The sequence below is a fragment of the Arachis stenosperma genome, chromosome 8 (genome assembly GCF_014773155.1).
Source record: "Arachis stenosperma cultivar V10309 chromosome 8, arast.V10309.gnm1.PFL2, whole genome shotgun sequence".
NCBI classification, from domain to species: Eukaryota; Viridiplantae; Streptophyta; class Magnoliopsida; order Fabales; family Fabaceae; genus Arachis; species Arachis stenosperma.
In genome coordinates this window covers 32946286-32971271 of record NC_080384.1, presented here as the reverse complement: position 1 = coordinate 32971271, position 24986 = coordinate 32946286, and the positions used below count along the sequence as shown (strand labels likewise).

General features: G+C 37.3%; 1 protein-coding gene, 1 long non-coding RNA gene and 1 other non-coding gene across 3 annotated transcripts; all 3 read left to right on the top strand.

The window, feature by feature from the left end:
- The first annotated feature begins 2011 nt into the window (after positions 1-2011).
- On the top strand, positions 2012-4251 carry LOC130944100 (uncharacterized). Its single transcript, XR_009071967.1, has 2 exons — positions 2012-2090; positions 2591-4251. It is a non-coding gene; the product is annotated as an uncharacterized LOC130944100 (long non-coding RNA).
- An 11522-nt stretch (positions 4252-15773) lies between these two features.
- Positions 15774-16532, top strand: LOC130945829 (uncharacterized). Its single transcript, XM_057874525.1, has one exon. The coding sequence runs from the start codon at positions 15774-15776 to the stop codon at positions 16530-16532; it is 759 nt and encodes a 252-aa protein (XP_057730508.1).
- Positions 16533-24567: 8035 nt separating this feature from the next.
- On the top strand, positions 24568-24675 carry LOC130947014 (small nucleolar RNA R71). The gene has a single exon (XR_009072428.1). It is a non-coding gene; the product is annotated as a small nucleolar RNA R71 (small nucleolar RNA).
- Positions 24676-24986: the final 311 nt, after the last annotated feature.

Sequence of the window (24986 nt, the reverse complement as noted above, 5' to 3'; positions counted from 1 at the left end):
AATAAAGTGGATCTACATATGGTGTTTATTGATTTGGAAAAAGAGTACAATAGGGTGCCAAGGGAGGTCTTATGGAAGATTTTGGAAAAAAAGAGAGTAAGAATTGCATATATTCGTGCAATTAAAGACATGTATGATGCCAACGAGCTATAGCTCAAACGGCATAGTCTCTCCATACTCATCTTGATGTTGCGGCTTTTTGTTAATGATATCGTCGTTATGGGAAAGTCAAGGGAAAACCTAAATAAGAAGTTGAATTTATGGAGGGAAGCTCTAGAAGTGTATGTTCTGCGCATAAGACATAGCAAGACGAAATATATGGGATGTAAGTTCGGCCGCTAAAGGAAAATCCTAATATAGAGGTGAAGATTAGAGAAAACATCCTACAAAAAGATAAAAATTTTAAGTATCTTGGGTGCATCATACAGGATAATGGAGAGACTGAATAGGATGTAAATCATAGGATCCAAGCAAGTTGGTCAAAATGACGGAGTGCGTCTGATTTTATATGTGACAGAAAAGTGTCTTTAAATGTAAGTTCGGCCGCTAAAGGAAAATCCTAATATAGAGGTGAAGATTAGAGAAAACATCCTACAAAAGATAAAATTTTAAGTATCTTGGGTGCATCATACAGGATAATGGAGAGACTGAATAGGATGTAAATCATAGGATCCAAGCAAGTTGGTCAAAATGACGGAGTGCGTCTGATTTTATATGTGACAGAAAAGTGTCTTTAAAACTTAAAGGTAAACTATATCGCACTGCTATCAGACTGCCTATGTTTTATGGTACAGAGTGTTGGACGGCCAAGGGGGAGCACGAACATAAGTTAAGTGTGACAGAGATGAAGATGTTGAGATGGATGAGTGGTTATACGCGATTGGATAGAATAAGGAACGAAGATATGAGAGAGAGAGAGAGAGAGAGAGAGAGAGAGAGAGAGAGAGAGGGATTCGAGTAGTACTTATTGTGGAAAGATGGTAAAATCGCGTCTCAGGTGGTTTGAACATGTGAGAAGAAGGTCGACAGAGCACCTAATCAAGAGGGTGGATGAGATGAAAGATGGATAAGGAGTGAAAGGTAAAGGAAGACCATTCATGATGTGGTCAAATGAGATCTACATATATATATACGGTTTTTCTGTAAACATGATACATGATAGAGTTTAATGGCACTGTTTAATCCATGTAGTCGACCCCATCTAGTAGGACAAGACTTTGTTGTTGTATAAATAAAGTCTTAACCCTTATTATACTTTTGAATTATAAATAATTTTGGAATTTATCTTGGGTAAAGCTAATTATTTTGTTCTAGCTTCTAAGAATTATATAAGCTTAAAGAGTTACCCCTTTCGAATTGTTAAAAATGAAGTATCTTGTAATATCTTAGCTAGGCGACCTTTTAGGATTGGATCGGATTTTATATTTTTCTTATATTACGCCCTATGTATCTTTATTTTAGTATGTTTAGGATTTTAGTATTTTTCATTAATAGAAATTGTTACTTTGTAATTTATATCATAGTACATCTCTTCATATCATAATGTTTGAGTTGATTAAATGAAGATAATAGTGATGTAGATTGTAATGCTATTTTTTTTTAGCTTTTTTTGTTGTTGTCATTCTTCTCCCTTTTTTGTTGTTGTTGATGTGTAGCTTGCTATTTACATCACACTTATGAAATTTAATTATTTGTATTTTGGTTCATGCGAAGATAATCTATTAATTTGTAATTTTCTTTTGAAAGCTCTTTTACAATATGTATTTATAATTAAACTATGGATAACATTTTCTCTTTGCTTTCCTTTTTTTTTTACTTTGATATTAAATTGAAATTATTTTTCAAAGCATGCACCATAGTTGTAATTGTTAATAGTCTAATAGACTTTATTAATAACCTACTAAAACTTTTATAAATTGGTAACATAGGGCATCGACAATGAGAGGCTCAGATTGAAGACTGGCAAAGACTAATCCTTGAAGATAAGAGACTTCTTAAGTGGTAGGGCTCAATTTTTTATTCATTATCTTCTTATACTTTTAAAATTCTGAAGCATTTAGAGTTGTGCAGGTACTTTAAAACTTGGATAGGTATTTCTCTAAATCCTTCTGAATAAACTTTACTATCTAAATTTCGGAGGCACAATTTGGACAAGTATTTCTCTAAAATTTGGATTTTATACAATAGCTAATTAAGTAAAGTTTATTTTTCGTTTAATTTTTTCAGACTCTGCATAATTATGTGTTATGAGTTATGATTGTCTCGGTCATCAATTAAGTTTATTTTTCGAAAATGTGTGAAACCATTTTCATATATTACAAATGATTATGTGTTATGATTTATTTTTTATTATTCTATCTACTAATATGTTTTTATCATTAGTGTAAAAATTGTACAGTGCATTATTGCTTGATCCTTACTTCCTTTTTGCCTCAGACATCGCAAAAAGAGTATTCTATGTCGTCTATAAGGTTCAATATGCTGTTAAAAATGACTAGAGTGAAAGTTAATGGATTATATTATATAAACTTTTACCTCCCAAGATTCACTTTGGTGCATTAATGGATTAATTTCTCTTATCATATTGCAGATCTTTACAACTATATGGATGGCCTTGTAGATATGAGGGTTCTTATGTGTATCTCTCTCTCTCTGTTTTTTTTTTCTTCTATTATAATCATGTGCATGCATAGTGCTTTCATATTCACAGATTTTCAAACTGTGGGCGTTCACAGTTTTCTTGAGATAAAATTTTTTCTCTCTTTCTTAATGAAATTCTTATTCTCCTTCTCTAAATGCCGTGTTAGTTTTTCTTATGCGCATTCATGAAACTACTACTTTTTCTTTCTTTCCTCTACAACTTTGATCGAGTTTGCATTGTTTCTTATTCTTATTAATTTCAAGTTCAATTCTTTCTTTTTGTCAACGGGAGAAAAATATGTATATTTGTTGACTAATTAAAATAATAATAAAGGAAGATAATTACTTTGACAAGAAATACTAATTGGTTCAAGATATTTTTATCCTTATTAATTTTGTAGGATATCTTGGGAGGCAGTAGAAGTGAAGCATAAATTGATTGAGCTGCAAAAGCATATCTCAGCTCAATCTTATACAGGACTTAATGATCAATGCCTGCCGTGAATTGAAAAGTGGAATAAGTCAAGTTGCAATCCTGCTTAAATTCAATCATTGATACAAGCCTGTGCTGTTAGGCAACCATAATGTTAAAAAAATTTAGATTTATGTTTTAAGTAATCAATCTTTGAATCCAGGTGTTATAGTATGTGATTAAGTGATAAATTAGCTCTTACATATCTTTTGGATAGATTGAAATTGCTGAAATAGAAGTCTAAATATATTACTTGAATAATAAATACATGCTAATTAATTTTCTCTTGTGAGAGATATTATCTGAAAATGAATTAATATCGTTGTTGACTTTTCTATTGTGTTGTTGACTTTTTTATTGGACTAGTTTTGGAACTTCTAATGGAAGCGTGAGTTATTTCAATAGGAATTAAAACTTGTAAGTGAATTACATGACACTTTGAGGCTGGTTAATCTAACAGTTGACAGAGAGGATAGGATTGTGTGAAAGTTTGACAGACAGGGTGTATTTTCTACTAACTCATTTGTGCAAGTGTTGCAGGAGGAAACGCTTTTGGAAGACGTTATAAGTTATAGTTTCACCAAGACTATTTGGAAAGGCTTAATTCCTCCAAGAGTGGAGCTATTTGTGTGGTTCGTCTTGATAGACAGGGTGAATACAAAAGAAAGATTATGTCGGCTTGGTATAATTAGCCATGAAGATAATTTGTGTGTACTATGTAATAAGGATGTGGAATATATTTATCACTTGTTTTTTGGATGTGAATTTACTTGACAAGTGTGGTATGCATGACTAGCTCATTTTGACAGAAAGTGGTCCCTACCCGGTACTTTGAAGGAACATTTTCAAAACTGGACAGAAGCAACGCGTAGAAAGGAGGACCGCAAGAAATGGCTCATATGTTTCTTTGCGATAGTTTGGAACGTCTGGATCGAAAGGAATAGGAGGATATTTCAAAATAAAAGAACAGGGGTAGAAGATATCATTCATTTGTCTAGTCTTAGTTACCAAGAGTGGAGGCGTGATGATCCCTTTTGTTCTTGATGGCTTTGTCGAAGATGATAAGGGGGTATATTTTAGCTTGGTAGGTGTTATGTGGTTACGATTTCTGTTATCTAATTTTTCTTTACTTTTTGCTCCACTTTGTATGTTGAGCTTTTTTGTTTCAAAAAAAAGTGTTTTGAAAATGTTGTGGGAGTTTTAAACTGCCACAATCATTTAAAATAATACTTACATGAACTAGTAACTTAGTGATGATTTTAAGCTGTCGCTAAAAATATTGTGATGGTTTTAAAAAGTCACGAAATATAAGAAAAATTGGCACAAGATTTATTAACTTAGTGATGGTTACAAATCGTCGTAAAATACAACATAAAAAATACATTAACAAGTGTTACAAAACTTACAAATAAATAACGATTTTATACTTCAAAAACTGTCACAAATAATTTGGTGACACTTCTTATCAACGGTGGTCTAAAACTATTGCTATATCATCTATGACATTTAAATCCATGACTTTGTTTAACAATTGCAAAAAAATTTAACACAACAAAAATCGTCACTAAACATTAAAAAGTTACAAAAATATTATTTTATTATAATGTAGCTACAAATAATTGCTAGTCAAATATTGATCAAAAATAATAATATTTATTGCTAATATAATATTGCTCATTATATTTTATAAATAGACCTACATAATATCACCACAAATCATATGTCACATAACATAACCAATGCCACTTTTATGATTTCCTAAATTTCAAGCAAGATCTTAATTAATTAACTTTTCGTTTTCTTTTTCATGGTAACTTCATTGACAAACTAATTTTAACCTTTGATAGTTTCATTAATTCCACATTTCTTTTTTTTGCTGAATAATTAAATTTTTTGTTAGTTAGTACCTATATATAGAATTTTATTATTAGATACAAAAATAAAACTTTTAATTGAAAAGAAAATTAAGCCAATTTAAAGTGTATACATAATGAAAATCATTATATCATTATAAGATATCATTTATTTTCATTTTTTTTTGTTTGCATTAAGGTATTTATTAGGCCAAAATTTAATGACTAATCCTTTAAATACTGTAAAAACAAAGTGAATAATCCTTTTAAATAAACAAGCTTCATTCTCATTCTCCATGAATATCCAATCCAAAAATATAGTTAAGGGAAAAATCCTCATCCATTTATCAACCTGCGTTGGTTAGATACTTTCAATTTGACTTCGCTTCATCTGCGGTTTTCTCGTAGTTAAGTCATAACTTGCTTTTTTTCTATTTAGAAAAATACTAAAGTATAGGATATTTATTAATGTTTTTGTAATCCGACGGGCCTAAGCCCAAAAAGAAAATTACTGGCTCACTCTCCGATTTTTATTTTTGGGATCTTCGTTATGCATTGTTGTTCCTCCTTAACTTTCCATGATGGCTCCACTTTTAGGCTCATGACTCATGAGTCGTGCCCAGATATATTTCTGGTCGTGGAGTCATGCCTTGATTTATACCCACCGGAGATCCCAAATGAGTTTATTTCTAGGCACAGAACATTAAAATAAAAATATAAAAATATAAAATTATATTTAATAAATAAAATAAAAATAAAAATATAAAAATATTAATATAGACATATTTTATTTTTTATTATTTTTATTAATTTTTTATAATTATATTTTTATTATTATTATATTTTTTCTTAAATTTTATGTATAAAAAATAGAATAAATTAAACTTTTATAATTTGTTTTAATTTGTCACCAAACATAATACAAGAATATTAATTTTAGTTTAATTACTCTGCAGGTTACTATAATTTCACTAAATTTTCAACTAGGTCTATATACTTTTTTCTTTTTAATTGGGTTTCTAGACGTTAAATTTTTTTATATAATTTAGTATCTATTAATGTTAAACGTCAAAAAAACGTTAGTGAATTATGAAATTACTTGTATACCCCTGTCTTCCACCGACAAGCACTTTATATTTCTAATTTCTCTGAGATTTTTCTTCTTTCTCATTTTTTATTCTTTTCAGATTTTATCTTCCACAAACCTATGGATCAAAGTTAAGGAACCTCTTTTATTCTTTCTTCGAAAAGTTGTATTTCGAGGAGCTCTAACCCGAAGAAAAAAAGACACTTATGTTTTTGTGGGGAGGCAGTAACTGTGCGCCCTTTATCGGTTGTTTCTGACCATGGCAGGAGATCCGTTGCTTGTCGAAAGATTCTAAAATATAACTTTTTTTAGCAAATTGGTGATGATGACTATTCGAATAATGGGTGACCAAAGGAAAAGGAAAGGAGGATTCACTGCTTTTGTGGTGATATTCTAATTCTTCAAATTTTTGGAACAACAAGAAATTTTAATAGAAGATTTATTTCTTGTCCTAACAAAAGATGTAAATTTTTTGAGTAGGTTGTTAAAGGTGGTGCAACAAGAAGCGTATATGTCGCTGTTGCTGCTGTTGGAATTGTTGAAACACAAAATTATGATAAGTTGGAGGCTAAAATGAGAAAATTAGATGCACAAGAAAGGAAGATAGAGAGATTAAGCGTGAAGATAGAAAGATTAATTGTTGAAGCTAGATAAATAGATGCTTGTGTGGGTAGATTATATGACGAGTTTAATATTATCCAAAAACAAGTTGGGAAATTAGAAGACAATATGAAAAATCAATGCAAAATGCAATATATATTGTTTATGTTTTTGATAGTCTTAGTAATTGTAATGTGATTTATAAGGGTTTAAAGTTAACTGTATTGTAAAATTCTAATGTAAGAGATTCTACAACTTCAATTCAATTATTGTTAATTATATTTAGTTTGATTATATTTTGCATTAATATATTTTGTGTATGTATAACAATAAAACACAGTTGATTGAAATTTTAGAATTCAATATTTGAAGTTACACCATATATCCAATAATTAAGAAAATAAGTGGCCATATAATATGCCACATACCTAGAAGTTCATTAAATAAATGTTTCTTTATACCATATGTCCACAATATATCACAAAATAAGTTGTCATATACTATGCCATATACCTAATCCAAAATTAAGGTCCAAGAAGTGCAACAATTAAAAGTGGTCCAACCTTATAACAAAATATCAAAATAGTGGTCCTACCTACATAATAAACATTGGCCACAAAAACACAGCACTAACAATAAATTTTATACAATTCATCACAACATATATTATTTAATGGCAACCCCAACAACTCTAACTCTAAATGTAATCATGCTTTAGTCTTCAATTATGTCTATTTGTAGACTTGCTTACCTTGTTGGCTTCCTCACTCCTAACTTGAGCCGCCCACTTTTTCTCACACCAAATACCTTTGTCTTCGGTAAAGTTTGAAAAGATGTTCTAGGTGGTTGCCGAAAATCTGCAGCTACAACAGGTAGGAGATGCTGGGAGGTTGGAGCCTGAGAATCTGAAGTAGCAACTATGGGAGGTGATTGAATAGAGGCAACAACAAGTGTGGTGGGTAGCAGTTGTGAAGATGCAGTAGCAGGTGTGGTGGGGAATGGCTATGAAAATGCAACAACATTCTTTCCTCTACCTCTTTCTCTGCCCCTACCTATTCCTACATGTCTTCTTCTCTCAGATCTACAGATATTTACACTAGATCTAGTGTCAGCAGCAATTGCAGTGTTAATAGTAACTTTATCATCACTGGCAGCAGCAACTCCATTTAGGCCAGCTGTATTAACAACAGCAACAACAAGCTCTGAAACCAGGTATAACACAGCTAATTTGCAACATAAACCAGTGGCAAGTTAACAAAAACTAAAGCAAGTTAAAACAGTAAAATAGCAGCATGTATTTTCAGAAAATGAATCACATTGACTAGCTTAAATGCCATCTATGACAACCTATTCTACTAAACACATCAAACACAAAATATTTCAACCAAAAAATAGTAAAACAGCAGCATATATATCCCCAAAATATATCACATTGACTAGCTTAAATGCCATCTATGACAACCTATTCCACTAAACACATCAAACGCAAAATATTTCAACCAAAAAATAGTAAAATAACAGCATATATGTCTCCAAAATATATCACATTCACTAGCTTAAATGCCATCTATGATAATCTATTCTACTAAACACATCAAACACAAATTATTTCAACAAAAAAAACAGTAAAACAACAGCATGTATTCTAATTTGTTTGATACCTGAAACTATTGGATTGGAACAATGCCTTTTATCATGTCCATATTTTCTGCAGTTGCTGCACGTCACAAATGTACCCGTCCTTCTAAGCTTTGTCTAAGAACGGTTCTCATCAGGTTCTTTGATCCTCACCGTCCTTGGTCTTCCTGGCTTCACTCTAAGGATAGGAGGTATAATAGTATCACACTCCACTTTCGGTCACATATTTTTTTCGTTGGTTGGGGAAACTAACTTACCGTAATTTGCAAGATAGGCTGCTGGCCTATAGAAGTTGTTGCAGTAATCTTCTGCATTGCTCCTTTATAGAATATGGCACAACAAGCATGCGGGCAGGACATTTCAAACAGTCTCCAAAATTTGCAGCTACATATTCCAGCCAATAAGCCAACGACGAACCTCTCTACAAACATCCGGTTCTTATGAGAAACTTCGTATTTCAATCCTCTAGCCCATCTTGCTTGCCACTCCATAGCTCATGTTGCAATGACATCAAGTCTCTTTTTTTGTTTTGGCAAGATTGTACCGCCAAATTTTTTTGCCTTTTTTTTCTTTTTAGCAAACCGAGACATCGAATAGCACCGAATTTATTCGAACATTGTAAGAATAGACTTGTCTCTTGCCTCCAAAATTCTTCCATTGAAAGCTTCAGAAATTATTCATTAACATATCACTCTTAGCAAGGAAAGTGAAGTGACTCTTGCACCAGAGCTTTGGATCCAATGCTGCCAATTTTTCATAGCATTGTTGGTTGATGTGCATCAGCTGAGTCATCCTCCTCTCCCATTCCTCCACATATGTAGCTTTAGCTATTGATAGAATTAAGTCCCTCAAAACAGTCCCAGCACCATATGTGTTCTTACAATTGGCATACAAATGCCTCAAGCATAGTCTATACTCTAAAACTAGCATCATCTCTTGAGAAACTTGCATCAAACCCTGAAATACATAATATAAACCAAAAACATAAAAGAACATAGATATAATGAACTCTTAAAAGATAAACAAATTATATTAATAAATTTATTATGAAGTTGTAAGTTAATTAATACCCAAGTATTTTACCAAGTAATTCATTTGTTTAAAATAAATACATAATGATAACTTAATATGAATACCCAAGATGTTAAATACATAGTGCAACGTTACCTAAGTAATAAAGACATAATGACAACTTAAAAGTGCTAACCTTTTGTTGGTCAGACATGAATATCCAATTCCTTCTACTGACATGTCCAATATCATCCAATAGCAGGTTAACAAACCAACCCCAACTGTCTCTAATCTTAGGCTCTACAGCAGCAATAACAATTGAAAAATAATTATCGTTTGGATATCTTTCAACAGCCACCAAAAGTTGTTGACCATGATCACCCTTCAGGTGGTAGCATCTACCCCTATGATAGGCTGCAACCAGCCAAGAATTCTTGCTTATCAGAATTAAGACACATGTATATCCTCGTATACCTTGGCTGGTGGATAATTGAAGGCCTGTCAACCAAAATCTGAGTAGTAGACCCAGGATTTGTCTTCATAATCTCTACACAGTAATCTCTCAGCTTGTTATATTGCAGAATAGCCTTGCCATGTACTTCATGCCTCGCTTTTCCCCTCGCTGAATAAGCCTTTGTAACTGAAATATTAGCCATGTATTTGTCCTGAATGGTCTGAACTACTGTTGCAATCTTTATCTCCTCTCCTATACTAATGTTGGTAACGATCTTCTGTGACACTCAACTACTTGATGCAAGCCTACCACTGTAATTTTATCCACAAGTGTGCTTTTCATTCAAGGTCTTCAGCCGAAAGCAATTGGAACCACCAACTTTGAATGTAAATGCCATTCACCTACACTTCCCTCTGCAATGTACTCTACATCTAACTTTATCATTTTTGATATACTTAATATCCCTTCCATTCAACAAAGCATGCTCTCTAATAGCATCTTTAAACTGAGTGAGTAACTTGAACTCCAACTCCACCTTATACTCATAGTCCCTGCTCATCTCAGTCTCAATAAGTTTGGGGTATCTTTTCTTCTTAATCATATCATCCGAATCTCCCTCATAGCTATCAATATCTTTAGTTTCGTAACTCTCAAAAAATTTTTCAACTTCAACATCCTCATCAACAACAACATCATGAACAACAGTATCAACACCAGCAGCTTGACTATTGCCATCTTGATTTAATGGGCCATGGAACCCCCAAAAGCATTTGAAGCTTCTCCATCATTTTCATCTTCAACATCAAAACTAAAATGATCCTCGTGATCTCTATCATCAGTACTATCATCAATTCTATCCTCCTCACTAGATGGCTCTGATTCACCTTCAACTTCTGCTTCTATTAAACCACTGCCATTGTACTCAGCATCAGTTAGTAAATAATCCTTATCATTCGAAGATATCTCAATACCATTTCCTTTTTTGCAGCCATCAACAACATACACCAAGCAATGCTTAACAGTCTATAACACTAATGACCTATCCATTCTCATGGCATCTCCATCACTCATCAACTCTCTAAGACCTGAGTTCAATTGACATTCTAGTTCACAGTACCATATCTTAGCATACCCTTTGTACCCTAACTTCTTTATCTCACTAACTATTTCTTGCAAACTCCATTCATCGAGCTCAAAATGCAGGTCTCCCAACACCCTTTCCGCCAAATATTCTAGCCCATGTTCTGTATCATAAAACTTGTTATCATGATATATGTCAATGGTAAAATCCAAATCCCCCATCACTACATAAAAAAAAGAGAAACAGAACCCTCATAAACCAGCATCATCACAGCAACAATAATTAACAATAAACAAAATTCATAATCAGCAAAACCAATTCATATGTCAATTCATTAATTAACAAAACTTACACACACATTAAACCTTAAACCATTATATAAAAAAAATAAAAAATTAATTCAAGAAATAGGTATTCAACCAGTGCTATATTTTTTTCTAATCATCTCATAAACCATTATATCAAAAAAGTTATCATATCCTTAAATCTATTTCATCAACTTTGAAAAACTTGAAAAAAAATTTTTAACTCATCACCTGTTTTGGCAGATTGACTTCAACAAGCAAGGCGAGGCGTGGAATGGCGAGGTGAGGCATGATGCAGTGAGGTGTGGCACGGTGAGGCAAGGCACGGTGAGCGAAGCAACAGATGAATAGCGTAAAGCAGAGCAGAGCAAGGAAAGTGACGGACGGACGACCTGTAAGAACCGATCTTAATTAATCATTTAATTAAGTAATTAATATTGCCCAAATTATGTTCCAAAATATTAGAGTGAGAATTTGAGAATTTAAATATGATTTTTGGACTCGGTAGTTTTTTTGAGTCAGAAAATGTACTTTCTACGAAAAACCGTGAAAAACTGCGAACCAACAGTTGAACCGGTCAAAACAGTTCAAGCCTGCCCGGTGTTGCGCGAGAAAAAGTAAAAATAGTCAAAAACCTTAGAAAAATATTAGAAATAGAAAACCGGACGTTAATTTTAAAGGTTTGGCCCGAAGTTGGGCTGAACGGGTTAAAAACGCTAACGGGTTGGGCCGGGCCCAAGCCCAACATATAAAAGGTTCATTAATGAACCAATTTCAGCACAAACCACACTCAAACACACACACTTCAGCTGAGAAGGAGAAGAAGAGAAACTCCATTGTCACTATTCACATAGAGCTTCCCAGGCTCATATCTTGAGCTATAGAGCTTCGATCGCCGCACCGTTTGCGGCTACGCGTTCCTTGTGAAGAGCTTTACAAGACCCACCTAAGAAACTAGTAAGGAAACTCGAATACCTCTCAGTTTTTCTCTCCAAATTTTCGAATCCTAGGGTTTTTGGCTAAGTAAAATTTTGTGATTTTGGGTGTTTAGGTTGACTCTAACTCTTGCTTAGCCTTGGATTTTGGCTACCAAAACTATTGGACAAGGTCAGAGGCACTAAACTCTTGTGAAGTTTTATTTATGATGAGTCCTAGGTTAATTTGTGATGAATTATGTATATATAGCTTGATTATTGTGAGTTTGGGAGCTATTGGAACTTGTTGGTGCTTGTTGAAGTTGAATTGAAAGCTTGGAGTGTGGTTGAGAGCTTGCTTGTGCTCACTTTTGAGTTTTGGCATATAGGAAATTAGCCAAGGTATGGTTTTGGTTTCCTCTATGTAGTATATAATATTTATGGACATTTAAGCTAGTGACCCATAGGATAGATTTGAATTAAAATGGTTGTTGAGTTGTTGAATGATGATATGTGATGATTTATGATGGATTGATGATTTTTGAGTTTGTTCATGATGATTGATAACGATATGATGAGGATGAATGATTATGTGAAGTTGAGAAGTGATTTGTGTTGATATATGTGATATTGATGTTGATGATTTGGTAATGTGGTTGAAAAAGTTGAATGGGGATTGATTGTGGTGTTGCACTCTTGATGTTGATGGGTGAGAGTAGTGAATTGAGATGGAAAGATTGTATAAATGATTAATTTTGACCCAAGAATGTGTTGTAAATGGGAGTTTGGTATTATTTTGGTTGGATGTGGTTTGAGAATTTGGAAAATTTGAGTACTTGTGGTTTTTGGTGAAAAGGAAATTTTGGTGAACTTTGTCTGATCATAACTTTTGCCTCAGTTTTCAAATTTTGTTGAAATTAGTTTAGAATTAAAGTTTATTGAAAACTCTTCGAATTGATATAAATTTTGTAAAATTTGAATTTTTGTAGAGAAAGTTATGATCATTCAAAAATTGGTGTAAAAATCTGAAATTTTGCAAAGTTGCAGAATTTTGTGATTTCTGGTATGTGCGCACGCACATCCTTGTGCACACGCACACCTCTACAAAAAATTTCAACCTGTGTGCACGCACAGACCGGTGCGTACGCACACGCAGAGGCAGGCAATCTATTTACAGCGCTAACACAGCTTGTGAGTGCACATACCCAATGGGGATTTGCAACATGTGCGTACGCACAGCCCTGTGCACACACACATGTTAGAAAGATCAGTCTGTTAAGGGCGCTAGCATAGCTTGTGTGAGCAAAATAGAATTGTGAAAAATTTTACCTGTGCGTACGCACACGTTTTGAAACTTCTCCTGGGCGTGCGCGCGCACACCCCTGTGCATACGCACACGCCCTGTTTCTCAAATTTAAATTTTGTTTTCATCTATTTCACCTTTCCTACAAGATTGTAGGCTTCTATGACACCATTTTAATACTTTTGGGCTTAATTTTGAGTATGAGAACATGGGAAATAACCTAAGGGTTTTAGTTGATATTCTTATGAAAAATTAGAAAAAATGGAGGATTAGGTTTCGGGTGTACTGAGGATGGTTTGATGGTATATGAAGAATGATTGCTAGATGAGATGAGAACTGATGTGTTCGGAACTGAAATGTTGATTTGACAGTAGTTGAGATGGGTCGAGGACCCGGAATGAAAATGTTGATTTGACAATGGTTGAGACGAGTCGAGGACTCGAATGTGCAATTATGAGTCTTTGATGAATTGAAAATGTTTTCTGAAAAATCATTGAACTACTATTTATATTGAGATTATGAGACACTATGCGCCCGGCAGGGACGGCGGTTGGATCCTGCCTGTCGAGGTAGCGGCGGCAGTGTAAGGGCGGTGGTTTATCCCGCTTGCGTTGAGATGTGAGGTTCGTGGCAAGAGTATCCCGCTCGCATCCCTTCAGATCAATAGAGCGTGCAGGTGCAAAACCCTGGACAGTTATCCGAGCACTATATCTCGGGGGTTCCCAATGATGATTCTGAAGAGCGACGTCTCCATAGAGATGTGTCGGGTTGGCAGTTGAACCGACAATGTGATATCACAGCCAAATAGGACAGGCATTCATCATGTGCATTTTCTACCTTCTTGTTTGCTTTGCCGACTTGTAATTGTATGCCTAGTTAAATAACATGCCTATTTGCTTACTTGAACTACTTGTGTTATATGCTTCTACTTGTGTTTTACTTGCATTGCTATTAATTGTGCTTTCTACTGGGATTGAGAAGGATCGGAAGGCGGCGGCGATGGGATCGCATGGAGGATAGGTTGGTGAAGGCTGTGGGACAGCGGAGATTGGTTAGAATAGAGAATCCCTTAAGATAGATTACCCTTAGATTGTATTATGGTTTAAGATTATGCTTTATTGTTTTAGTATGCTTTAAGATGAATCTTGTGATGGATATGAAGTCTATGATTGCCTTTGGCATCCCGGGGTCTTATATCCTACATCACTGGGCACTGTTACCATACTGAGAACCTCCAGTTCTCATACCATATTTCTGTTGTATTTTTTAGATGCAGGTCGTAACTCACCTCGGTGTGTTGCTTTGGATGGTGACAGGAGCGGAGGATCATGATACTTTTGGAGTTCTTTTGATTTTTTTGTAGATATCTCTCACTTTTATATTTTTGGTTTTGCCTAGAGGCTTGTATTTGAGAGAGAAAACTTGTATAAGCTGTTTTAAACTTCAGGTTCTATTTTGTTTGTATATATGGCTATTCGGCTTAAACTCCACAAGCCGTGGCTAGATTCCTTATGTTATCATACTATTATCTTTTGTTATATTATCTCTATACCTTGTGCTTTAAGTTAGAAGCTTCATGAGTACGTTTTGCGCTTTTAAATCCTGTTTTTGAGCTATATTCTTCATCGAGCTTCTAGATTATATTAATTCTTTCTATTATATGTATGAGCTTAGAATTGTCGCAATCTCTGATTAACCTTTTCTTTACGACGCGAGGTAAAGATTAGGATAATTAGGGCGTTACATTTAGTGGTATCAGAGCGGTTCGTCCTCGTGAGGCTGAGGGATGGACCGATTGTACTTCATTACATACTCTGTGTGTCTTTTTCTTTGATGCTATTAGATTATTTACTTGGTATTGTATAGCATGCTTGTTTATGAGTGCCTGTTTGGGATCATTGAAGCACTAGGCTTTTGATATTGAGACTGATCACCTTGATATCGATTGTTTGGTGTAGACAAGAACCCTAATGGCCACTCGCAGACGAGGTCAATCACGTTCACGAGAAAGTAGGAACGAGCAACCGGCTGACAACCACGCCAAATTCATGGTGGCAATGGCAAATCTTGCTAATACCATTGGTCGTTTAAGTGCGAAGAGGTCGGCTTGACAGCTTTCCGGTTCTTTCATTTCTTCATGAGTTCTCCACTTTTCATGCTTCTTTCTTCATTCCCTTGATCCAATCTTTGCCTCCTAAACCTTAAATCACTTAACAAACATATCAAGGCATCTAATGGAATCAAGGAGAATTAGATTTAGCTATTTTAAGACCCAAAAAACATGTTTTCACTCTTAAGCACAATTAAAGGAGAAGTTATAAAACCATGCTATTTCATTGAATATATGTGGGTAAAAGGTCATAAAATTCCTTAAATGAAGCATAAAATAAACCCTACAAATGGGGTTTATCAACCATGGAAGCTAATACTGCTGTGACTCTGCAAGCAGCGCAGAGGTTAGGCCAACCGGCTGGGAATGGAAACGAGAATGGCGAAGGAAATGCTAATGATAATGCTGAAGAGAACGGCGGCAATACGGGTGGTGCTCCGATGACCTTGGCGACTTTTCTCAAGGTTCATCCACCAACTTTCCGAGGATCAACTAATCCTACAGAAGTAGACAACTGGTTCCAGGCCATAGAGCGTGTTTTACAGGCGCAACACGTTCCGAATAATCAATATGTCGAGTTTGCTGCTTATCAGCTTGTGGGAGAGGCCCAACATTGGTGGCAAGGCGAGTGCCACTCGCTACAGCTCCAAAATGCTGATGTTCTTTGGGATGTATTTCAGACGGCCATTTATAAGAAATACTTCCCTGAGTCTGCAAGGGAAGCGAAGGAGATGGAATTGATGCTGCTGAAGCAAGGTTTCCTATCTGTGGTGGACTACACAAGTAAGTTTGAGGAGCTTTGTAGGTTTTCTAGGGTGTGCCAGGGTGTCCCAAAAACCTATGAAAGTTGGAAATGTATTAAATACCAAAGGGGGTTGAAGGAAAACATAATGACTACTGTGGCTCCTATGGAGATTTGTACCTTTTCCGACTTGGTGAACAAAGCATGGGTGGTTGAGGAATATACCAAGACAGTACCGGCGTCCAAGGATACTCATGGAGGGAATACTAGTAATGGACGTGGCAAGTATTTCCATCCGAGGGGTCAAAGTTTCAAGAGATGAGGATATGCGCCTCAAGGTCGAGTAGGCTTCAAAAAGAACACTCAGGATCAGTTTCAGCGTGGCAAATGCAGAGGAAATCAAAGTAAGATTTCTCCGGATTTGACTTGTGTACGTTGTAGACGTTTTCACCCATATGTCTCTTGCAAGATTGGTTTAGGTGGGTGCTTCAATTGTGGATTACCTGGTCATTTGACGAGGGATTGTACTCGGGGGAAGAACCCAAATGCGGGTCAGAGATAGCACCAGGGGCGAGTCTTTGTTGTGAACACCAAGGATGCTTCTAAGGCGGATCCGTTGATGTGAGGTATATGTTTAATTGTTGATAAAATATTAATTGCATTGTATGATACTGGAGCTTCGCATTCATTTATTTTGTTTGCAAAAGTTGAAGAACTAGGCTTGAAAGTGTCAGAGTTAGCGTTGGATTTGCATGTACATACTCCGCATCAGACAGGGTGTAGTCAAGTAGGTTTCAAGTTTGAGGGTAGAGATTTGTGCATGACTTGATTTGTTTACCTATGGTTTGGTTGGAAATGATTTTGGGGTTTGATTGGTTGTCGAAGAATCGGGTTTTTGTTAGATTGCTTTGAGCGGTCAATTCGGTTTATGCCAGAAGGAGAAAATGGAGCATCGATAGCTAAGGGTTACTACCTGAACTCTGTAATAGTGCACTGTAGTGGGAAAGAGTGTCAGGGTTACATCCTGTTGGCTGCTAATGCTTTGGGAGATGCCTTGAACTTAGATCAGATTCCGGTGGTTAGAGACTTTTCGGAGGTGTTCCTGGAAGATATCCCTGAGTTTCCACCTCAAAGGGAAATTGAATTTGCGGTTGAATTGGTGCCGGGAGCTGGATCAGTGTCGATTGCACTGTATATAATGGCTCCGATAGAGCTGGCTGAATTAAAGACTCAGTTGGAAGAGCTTCTGAACAAGAGGTTCATTCGACCGAGTGTATCACCGTGGGGAGCGCCAGTTTTATTGGTGAAAAAGAAGGATGGGAGAATGCGACTGTGTGTAGATTACTGACAGTTGAACAAAGTGACTGTGAAGAACAAATACCCGCTGCCAAGGATAGATGACTTGATGGATTAGCTGCAAGGAGCTGGGGTGTTTTCTAAGATTGATTTGAGATCCGGTTACCATCAGATAAGGGTGAAAGAGGATGATATCCCTAACACTACGTTTAGGATGCGCTATAGACACTACAAGTTTGCAGTTATGTCCTTTGGGTTAACGAATGCACCTGCTATTTTCATGGATTACATGAATAGAGTATTTCGTCCATTTTTGGACTAATTCATGATGGTTTTCATAGACGACATCCTAGTTTATTCTACGACGGCAAAAGAGAATGAGGAACACTTGAAAATTGTGTTGCAAATCTTAAAGGAGCGAAAATTGTATGCTAAATTGACCAAGTGTGAGTTCTGGAAGGAGGAAGTAAAGTTCTTAGGTCATGTGGTAAGCAAAGGAGGAATAGCGGTAGATCCTTCTAAGGTAGAAGCGGTGATAGAATGGGAAAGACCAACGATGGTGACGGAAGTTAGGAGCTTCTTGGGCTTAGCTGGATATTACCGAAGATTCATTGAAGGATTCTCCTGGATTGCACTACTGATGACTAAATTGACAAAGAAGGAGGTGCCTTTGTGTGGACGTCGGAGTGTGAAGAAAGTTTTCAAACTTTGAAGTAGAAGTTATCTTCAGCACCTATTTTGATTTTACCGGAACCGCACTGGTGCGCGAAATTGTGAACTATACTTTTTCACAACTCTCATAATCCCTGGTAATGGCTCCAAAAACGTGGTAGCCCAATACCATGGCATTACACAACTTCGCACAACTAACCAGCAAGTGCACTGGGTCGTCCAAGTAATAAACCTTACGTGAGTAAGGGTCGATCCCACGGAGATTGTTAGTATTGAAGCAAGCTATGGTCATCTTGTAAATCTTAGTCAGGCAAACTCAGATATATATGGTGATGAACGAAAATAACATAAAAGATAAAGATAGTGATACTTATGTAATTCATTGGTAGGAACTTCAGATAAGCGCATGAAGATGCCTTCCCTTCCGTCTCTCTGCTTTCCTACTGTCTTCATCCAACCCTTCTTACTCCTTTCCATGGCAAGCTCGTATAGGGTCTCACTGTTGTCAGCAGCTACCTCCCATCCTCGCAGTGAAAGCTAATGCTCAATACTCTGTCACAGTACGGCCAATCACCGGTTCGGTTCCCTCCCCTACCGGAATAGAATAACTCTTTTGCGTCTGTCACTAACGCCCAGTAGGTTACAGGTTTGAAGCACGTCACAGTCATTCAGTCATTGAATCCTACTCAGAATACCACAGACAAGGTTAGACCTTCCGGATTCTCTTGAATGCTGCCATCAGTTCTTGCCTATACCACGAAGACTCTGATCTCACGGAATGGTTGGCTCGTTTGTCAGGCGAGCACTCGGTTGTCAGGCGATCAACCATGCATCGTGCAATCAGGAATCCAAGAGATATTCACTAAGCCTCAGATGCTTGTAGAACAAGAATGGTTGTCAGTCACCTTGTTCATGGGTGAGAATGGTGATGGGCGTCAATCATCACCTTCATCATGTTAAAGAACAAGTGATATCTTGGATAAAGAACAAGCGAAATTTGAATGAAAGAACAATAGTAATTGCATTAATACTCGAGGTACAGCAGAGCTCCACACCTTAATCTATGGTGTGTAGAAACTCCACCGTTGAAAATACATAAGCATAAGGTCTAGGCATGGCCGAATGGCCAGCCTCCCAATGATCTAAGAACTGAAATGTCCAAAGATGATCTAGAGATCTAAAAGTGATCAAAAAATTTCTATACAATAGTAAAAGGTCCTACTTATAGAAAACTAGTAGCATAAGGTGTACAGAAATGAGTAAATGACATAAAAATCCACTTCCGGGCCCACTTGGTGTGTGCTTGGGCTGAGCAATGAAGGAATTTCGTGTAGAGACCTTTTCTGGAGTTAAACGCCAGCTCTCATGCCAGTTTGGGCGTTTAACTCCAAATTTTATGCCAGTTCCGGCGTTTAACGCTGGGATTCCTTGAGGTGACTTTGAACGCCGGTTTGGGCCATCAAATCTTGGGCAAAGTATGGACTATTATATATTGCTGGAAAGCCCAGGATGTCTACTTTCCAACGCCGTTGAGAGCGCGCCAATTGGGCTTCTGTAGCTCCAGAAAATCCACTTCGAATGCAGGGAGGTCAGAATCCAACAACATCTGCAGTCCTTTTTGGTCTCAGAATCAGATTTTTGCTCAGGTCCCTCAATTTCAGCCAGAAAATACCTGAAATCACAGAAAAACACACAAACTCATAGTAAAGTCCAGAAAAGTGAATTTTAATTAAAAACTAATAAAAATATACTAAAAACTAACTATATCATATCAAAAACATACTAAAAACAATGCCAAAAAGTATACAAATTATCCGCTCATCACAACACCAAACTTAAATTGTTGCTTGTCCTCAAGCAACTGAAAATCAAATAAGATAAAAAGAAGAGAATATGCAATGAATTCCAAAAACATCTGTGAAGATCAGTATTAATCAGATGAGCGGGGCTTTTAACTTTTTGCCTCCGAACAGTTTTGGCATCTCACTCTATCCTTTGAAATCCAGAATGGTTGGCTTCTTTAGGAACTTAGAATCCAGATAGTGTTAATGATTCTCTTAGTAAAGTATGATGATTCTTGAACATAGCTATTTATTGAGTCTTGGCTGTGGCCCAAAGCACTCTGTCTTCCAGTATTACCACCGGATACATACATGCCACAGACACATAATTGGGTGAACCTTTTCAGATTGTGACTCAGCTTTGCTAAAGTCCCCAATTAGAGGTGTCCAGGGTTCTTAAGCACACTCTTATTGCCTTGGATCACAACTCTTATTCCTTTCTCTCTCTTTTTTTTTTCGTTTTTTTTTTTGAAATGCTTTTTCTTGCTTCAAGAATCATTTTATTGATTTTTCAGATCCTCAGTAACATATCTCCTTTTTCATCATTCTTTCAAGAGCCAACATTCATGAACCACAAATTCAAAAGACATATGCACTGTTTAAGCATACATTCAGAGAACAAAAATATTGCCACCACATCAAAATAATTAAACTATTATAAAATTCAAAATTCATGCAATTCTTTCTTTTATCAATTAGGCACGTTTTTATTGAAGAAAGGTGATGGATTCATAGGACATTCATAACTTTAAGGCATAGACACTAAGACACTAATGATCATAAGACACAAACATGGATAAACATAAAGCATAAAAATTCGAAAAACAGAAGAACAATAACAAGGAAATCAAAGAACGGGTCCACCTTAGTGATGGCGGCTCTTTCTTGCTCTTGAAGATCCTATGGAGTGCTTGAGCTCCTCAATGTCTCTTCCTTGTCTTTGTTGCTCCTCCCTCATGATTCTTTGATCTTCTCTAATTTCATGAAGGATGATGGAGTGTTCTTGATACTCCACCCTCAGTTGTCCCATGTTGGAACTTAGTTCTCCTAGGGAGGTGTTTAGTTGCTCCCAATAGTTTTGTGGAGGAAAATTCATCCCTTGAGGAATCTCAGGGATCTCATGATGAGTGAGGTCTCTTGTATACTCCATCCTTTTCTTGGTGATGGGCTTGTCTTCATCAATGGGAATGTCTCCCTCTATGTCAACTCCAACTGAATAACAGAGGTGACAAATGAGGTGAGGAAAGGCCAACCTTGCCAAGGTGGAGGTCTTGTCCGCCACCTTATAGAGTTCTTGGGCTATAACCTCATGAACCTCTATTTCTTCTCCAATCATGATGCTATGAATCATGATGGCCCGGTCTATGGTAACTTCGGACCGGTTGCTAGTGGGAATGATTGAGCGTTGTATGAACTCTAACCATCCTCTAGCCACGGGCTTGAGGTCATGCCTTCTCAATTGGACCGGCTTTCCTCTTGAATCTTGCTTCCATTGTGCGCCCTCTTCACATATAACTGTGAGGACTTGGTCCAACCTTTGATCAAAGTTGACCCTTCTAGTGTAAGGATGCTCATCTCCTTGCATCATAGGCAAGTTGAACGCCACCCTCACACTCTCCGGACTAAAATCCAAGTATTTCCCCCGAACCATAGTGAGATAATTCTTTGGATTCGGGTTCACACTTTGGTCATGGTTCTTTGTGATCCATGCATTGGCATAGAACTCTTGAACCATCAAGATTCCGACTTGTTGAATGGGGTTGGTAAGAACTTCCCAACCTCTTCTTCGGATCTCATGGCGGATCTCCGGATATTCACCCTTTTTGAGTGAAAAGGGGACCTCGGAGATCACCTTCTTCAAGGCCACAACTTCATAGAAGTGGTCTTGATGCACCCTTGAGAGGAATCTATCCATCTCCCATGACTCGGAGGTGGAAGCTTTTGCCTTCCCTTTCCTCTTTTTAGAGGTTTCTCCGGCCTTGGATGCCATAAATGGTTATGGAAAAACAAAAAGCAACGCTTTTACCACACCAAACTTAAAATGTTTGCTCGTCCTCGAGCAAAAGAAGAAAGAAGAGAGTAGAAGAAGAAGAAATGAGGAAGAGGGGGATGGTAGTGTGTTCGGCCAAGAAGGGTAAGAAAGGGGGTTTAGGTTGTGTGAAAATGAAGAGTTGAAGAAGGGTATTTATAGGAGAGAGGGGGGTAAAGGTTCGGCCATTATGGGTGGGTTTGGGAGGGAAAGTGGTTTGAATTTGAAGGGTGAGGTTGGTGGGGTTTTATGAAGGATGGATGTGAGTGGTGAAGAGAAAGATGGGATTTGATAGGTGAGGGGTTTTTGGGGAAGAGGTGTTGAGGTGATTGGTGAATGGGGGAAGAAGAGAGAGAGTGATGGTAGGGTCCTGTGGGGTCCACAGATCCTGTAGTGTCAAGGAAAAGTCATCCCTGCACCAAATGTTGCTCAAAATCACGTTTTGAGCCATTTCTGGCGTTAAACGCCGGGCTGGTGCCCATTCCTGGCGTTTAACGCCAGGTTCTTGCCCTTTACTGGCGTTTAACGCCAGTCTGGTGCCCCTTTCTGGCGTTAAACGCCCAGAATGGTGCCAGACTGGGCGTTAAACGCCCAACAGCTAGCATTACTGGCGTTTGAACGCCAGTTTCTTCTCTTCCAGGGTGTGCTGTTTTTCTTCCTGTTTTTCATTCTGTTTTTGCTTTTTTCATTGTTTTTGTGACTTCTTATGATCATCAACCTACAAAAAGGATAAAATAACAAAAGAAAATAATTAATTATAAAACATTGGGTTGCCTCCCAACAAGCGCTTCTTTAATGTCATTAGCTTGACAGAGGGCTCTCATGGAGCCTCAGAAATGCTCAGAACCGTGTTGAAACCTCCCAACACCAAACTTAGAGTTTGAATGTGGGGTTTCAACACCAAACTTAGAGTTCGGTTGTAGCCTCCCAACACCAAACTTAGAGTTTGACTGTGGGGGCTCTGTTTGGCTCTGTTTTGAGAGGAGCTCTTCATGCTTCCTCTCCATGATGACAGAGGGATATCCTTGGGCCTTAAACACCAAGGATTTTTCATTCACTTGAATGATTAACTCTCCTCTGTCAACATCAATCACAGCCTTTGCTGTGGCTAGGAAGGGTCTGCCAAGGATGATGGATTCATCCATGCACTTCCCAGTCTCTAGGACTATGAAATCAGTAGGAATGTACTGGTCTTCAACTTTAACCAGAACATCCTCTACAAGTCCATGGGCTTGTTTTCTTGAGTTGTCTGCCATCTCTAATGAGATTCTTGCAGCTTTCACCTCTAAGATCCCTAATTTCTCCATTACAGAGAGGGGCATGAGGTTCACACTTGACCCTAAGTCACACAAGGCCTTCTTGAAGGTCATGGTGCCTATGGTACAAGGTATAGAAAACTTCCCAGGATCCTGCCTCTTTTGAGGCAGTTTCTGTCTAGACAAGTCATCCAGTTCTTTGGTGAGCAAGGGAGGTTCATCCTCCCAAGTCTCATTTCCAAATAACTTGTCATTTAGTTTCATGATTGCTCCAAGGTATTTAGCAACTTGCTCTTCAGTAACATACTCATCCTCTTCAGAGGAAGAATACTCATCAGAGCTCATGAATGGCAGAAGTAAGTCCAATGGAATCTCTATGGTCTCATTTTGAGCCTCAGATTCCCAAGGTTCCTCATTGAGGAACTCAGAGGAGAGTGGTGCACGCCCACTGGGGTCTTTCTCAGTGGCGTCTTCTTCCTCTCTTTCCTCTCCATATTCGGCCATGTTGATGGCCTTGCACTCTTCTTTTGGATTTTCTTCTGTATTACTTGGGAGAGTACTAGGAGGGAGTTCAGTAACTTTCTTGCTCAGCTGACCCACTTGTCCTTCTAAATTTCTGATGGAGGACCTTGTTTCATTCATGAAACTTTGAGTGGTCTTTATTAGATCAGAGACCATTGTTGCTAAGTCAGAAGTATTCTGCTTAGAACTCTCTGTCTGTTGCTGAGAAGATGATGGAAAAGGCTTGCCATTGCTAAACCTGTTTCTTCCACCATTATTGTTATTGAAACCTTGTTGAGGTCTCTCTTGATTCTTCCATGAGAGATTTGGGTGATTTCTCCATGAAGAATTGTAGGTATTTCCATAGGGTTCTCCTAGGTAATTCACCTCTTCCATGGAAGGGTTCTCAGGATCATAAGCTTCTTCCTCAGATGAAGCATCCTTTGTACTGTTTGGTGCATTTTGCATTCCAGACAGACTTTGAGAAATCAAATTGACTTGTTGAGTCAATATCTTGTTCTGAGCCAATATGGCATTCAGAGTGTCAATCTCAAGAACTCCTTTCTTCTGACTAGTCCCATTGTTCACAGGATTCCTTTCAGAAGTGTACATGAATTGGTTATTTGCAACCATTTCAATCAATTCTTGAGCTTCTGCAGGCGTCTTCTTCAGATGAAGAGATCCTCCAGCAGAGCTATCCAAGGACATCTTAGATAGTTCAGAGAGACCATCATAGAAAATCCCTATGATGCTCCATTCAGAAAGCATGTCTGAAGGACATCTTCTGATTAATTGTTTGTATCTTTCCCAAGCTTCATAGAAGGATTCTCCATCCTTCTGTCTGAAGGTTTGGACTTCCACTCTAAGCTTACTCCATCTTTGTGGTGGAAAGAACTTTGCCAAGAAGGCATTGACTAGCTTTTCCCAAGAGTCCAGGCTTTCTTTAGGTTGAGAATCCAACCATATTCTAGCTCTGTCTCTTACAGCAAAAGGGAATAGCATCAGTCTATAGACCTCAGGGTTAACCCCATTAGTCTTGACTGTGTCACAGATTTGCAAGAATTCAGCTAAAAACTGATGAGGATCTTCCATTGGAAGTCCATGGAACTTGCAATTCTGTTGCATTAGAGAAACTAATTGAGGCTTAAGCTCAAAGTTGTTTGCTCCAATGGCAGGGATAG

What these genes read in the sequence shown, in the direction of transcription:
- LOC130945829 (XM_057874525.1), top strand. Translation starts at nt 15,774, where the DNA reads ATGGAAGCTAATACTGCTGTGACTCTGCAAGCAGCGCAGAGGTTAGGC.